The sequence below is a fragment of the Pavona decussata genome, unplaced genomic scaffold (assembly GCF_977016875.1).
Source record: "Pavona decussata unplaced genomic scaffold, jaPavDecu1.1 SCAFFOLD_47, whole genome shotgun sequence".
In the NCBI taxonomy this organism is placed as follows: domain Eukaryota; kingdom Metazoa; phylum Cnidaria; class Anthozoa; order Scleractinia; family Agariciidae; genus Pavona; species Pavona decussata.
In genome coordinates this window covers 2,161,173-2,163,947 of record NW_028145469.1, presented here as the reverse complement: position 1 = coordinate 2,163,947, position 2,775 = coordinate 2,161,173, and the positions used below count along the sequence as shown (strand labels likewise).

The following is a 2,775-nucleotide window of genomic DNA, read 5'->3' as shown; positions in this document are numbered from 1 at the left end:
TATTACTCAAAATGTTTTATTTCAATGCTTACACAAAAGGATTTCATCCACAGACGTAAACTTACATCGAACCTAGACACAATTCAATCTTTACTGACACACGGTTAAAAAGTTCATCAGGTCGGTGCAATATAAAACTACAAAATAAACTATCAATACCAAAATGTATAAATGTATAAAAATCCTAATCCTAAGCAGTCCAAAACCTAAAGAAAACTTGACGTGCTTCCCATGAAAGCCGTGTGTCGAAGTACCTACAAAAAACTCCGTAATAAACAGCGCCTTTGCCAAACACCGATTAGTAGCTTTTAAACTAATGTAAATCCACAGAATAATAAATTGGAACCATGATAAGCGTAATATGGTATGACTAAGTACAAGTTGTTTGTCTTTGCTAGTTCATTATCCGCCGAGGATTCTTTCATAATTCTCAATACAATAAAGCTGAACTGTATATTTTCTTTTTCTACGCTGGTTGCAAAACCAGAGCGGCGTGCATCCTCATGACGAGTTCGAGTGTTATAAAACAAAATAACTTTCTTATGACAATTTGTTGCAGGACCTTTAATCAAAAGCCCAGAACGTGTCAGTCTACTAAAACTCCTCAAATATCAAGTGTAACGAAACTGATCACCCTTTGAGGAAAGATCAGGCTTATTTTCGTAGAGTTGGCTAATTGATGACACAATGACGTTAACAGCGTTGACAAAAGAAATGTGCATTCAACAGTTTCCAAGGGAAATTTTTAGATTAACCGTTTGGCCGACCAAAAATGTTGAACTGATTTCCAATAAGGTAAATTAAACCACTGAGATGTTTCACAGTTCATGTTCATAAAGGTTTTGACTCCCTAAACATAAACAGTAAATTTGAGCTAATCTATAATCAGTGTTCCTCTGCGCTGCTAAGCCACTTAAGTGAGTCATTCACAACAGTGTAAATATAAATTCAGCGAATTGTCCGCTTTCTACAGAGGTATGGGACATCATCATAAAGCCCCCAAAGGAAAATGTCACACCGGAGTGCTCTACGCTGGACAGGCCTCCCTGCCCATACCAAGAAGGAGGACCAGTTATATTGGCATCAATTTCGTATTTTGTGTTTGCTTTTAAATGAATGGGAGGCTCAAATTCAATTTCAAATCCTTGATAATCTCCTGTTTCACTTTGTAGGAGCTTAGACAGGAAATTTCCTGTTTTAGTTGCCAGGCAACTGGCTTTCTTACATTCCTCGTGATCACAGACCTTCAAAGTCACAGAATATTCTTCATTTTCGCTACCAAAAAGACGCACTGCATGCAGCTTTATGCTTTTGTCTACCTTAAAACCTATGCGATCTGGATCACATTTCGAATGATAATCCCATCCTTTATCAAGTGAAGTAAACCTAGACAATAAATTTTGGTAACCAGTTCTCTTCGTTTCAGAAAGACCCACGGTTGCATCGTGCAAAGAGCTAAAATGCTTCATTAGACTAGATAACTCTTCCTTCGTGAGAATGTCACTGTCGAGGACAACACTGACAAATTCCTTTTCTTTCATCTTCGTAAAATCAATTTTCTTCACGATCCGTTCTCCAAGCATCCCTCTTTTCAAAGAGCCTTCTGGCCGGAGGCCTTGCTTTTCACATTCCTTTACAGCCCAGCAATCGACAGCCTTGAACAACTTTACTTCTTTGATATTCAATGAATCGTTCTCAATTAATTCCTCCAGTGCTGACCTCTCGATTGTCAGGAAACCATCTGATTTCACAGCTTCCTCCGTTTCTTTCTCGATCACGTTCCAGCAGTGAACCAACAGATCTTTCTCTTCGTATTTCTGTGCGTCCTTCAGGACGTGAAACACGTTTGATGAGCTCAAGTTCTCTTGCAGGTAAGCGGAGCATTTGTCAGCCAGAGAAGGCAACATGTATTTCTTCGCCAAATACATCAACTGCATCACATTGTCCGCTGTCAAGTTCGCCTCATCGCTGTAAATGAAACGAAACAACTCCAGCAGACTCTCGTATTCACAATCAGAGATCTCGACGGAATCTTTTGTCTCCGCCAGTTTGCCGTAAAACATGGCATAAAACACTGGGCTGCTGATCGCCAACACAAACTTGTGAGCTGGAATCTTCTTACTTTCACTTCCGCCTTGGGTGTCTTGAACAACGAACGTCACATCACTCAGGAGTTCTTGGTTGAAAATGAACTTACATCTTTCACTCAGAGTACTCCTGGCTGTTGATTGCCAAAAGTCATCGTTGACTGTATCTAAAAGAGACATCGCGGACGTCGAGTCAGGGCCAGCTTTCGATAGCGATTTGGCTTAGAAAACTCGGTTACGCTTTTGTATAGAGTAATCGTATACCTCGAATTATCTTTCGACCAACAAGACCACAGCGACAAACCGATGAGTGATGCCGGATGTCTTATAGGGTCAGTGAATTTATTCAAATGCAAAATACAGAAGGCAGGTGGCGAAAAATAAACTAAATGGCTAGAACAACGGAGTTGTATCAATAACTTCCTCGGGAGATGAACCAAAAAAAAAAAAAACAAAGAGAGAGAAACAAAAGGATCGTTAAAAAAGATCGTCAAAATTGAAATGCGTGACAATGATTGGTTGTTTAGGATATTAATGTGACAATTTAGTGTGACAAGTTAATGACGTGCTTCGTCGCGTCTATTTATACCAAGAGGATGAAATGTCAGTTTGTTGGTTTTTTAAAAAACTTGTGATCTTCACGAGCCTTTCTAATTGAGTCACGTGTGCTGTGTATCAGACTACAGTC

General features: G+C 39.5%; 1 protein-coding gene across 1 annotated transcript; it reads right to left on the bottom strand.

Moving 5' to 3' along the window:
• On the bottom strand, positions 1-2,357 carry LOC146482256 (BTB/POZ domain-containing protein 6-like). The gene has a single exon (XM_085107492.1). It carries the CDS (start codon positions 2,265-2,267, stop codon positions 927-929), a length of 1,341 nt encoding a protein of 446 aa, XP_084963618.1. The 5' UTR covers positions 2,268-2,357; the 3' UTR covers positions 1-926.
• Positions 2,358-2,775: the final 418 nt, after the last annotated feature.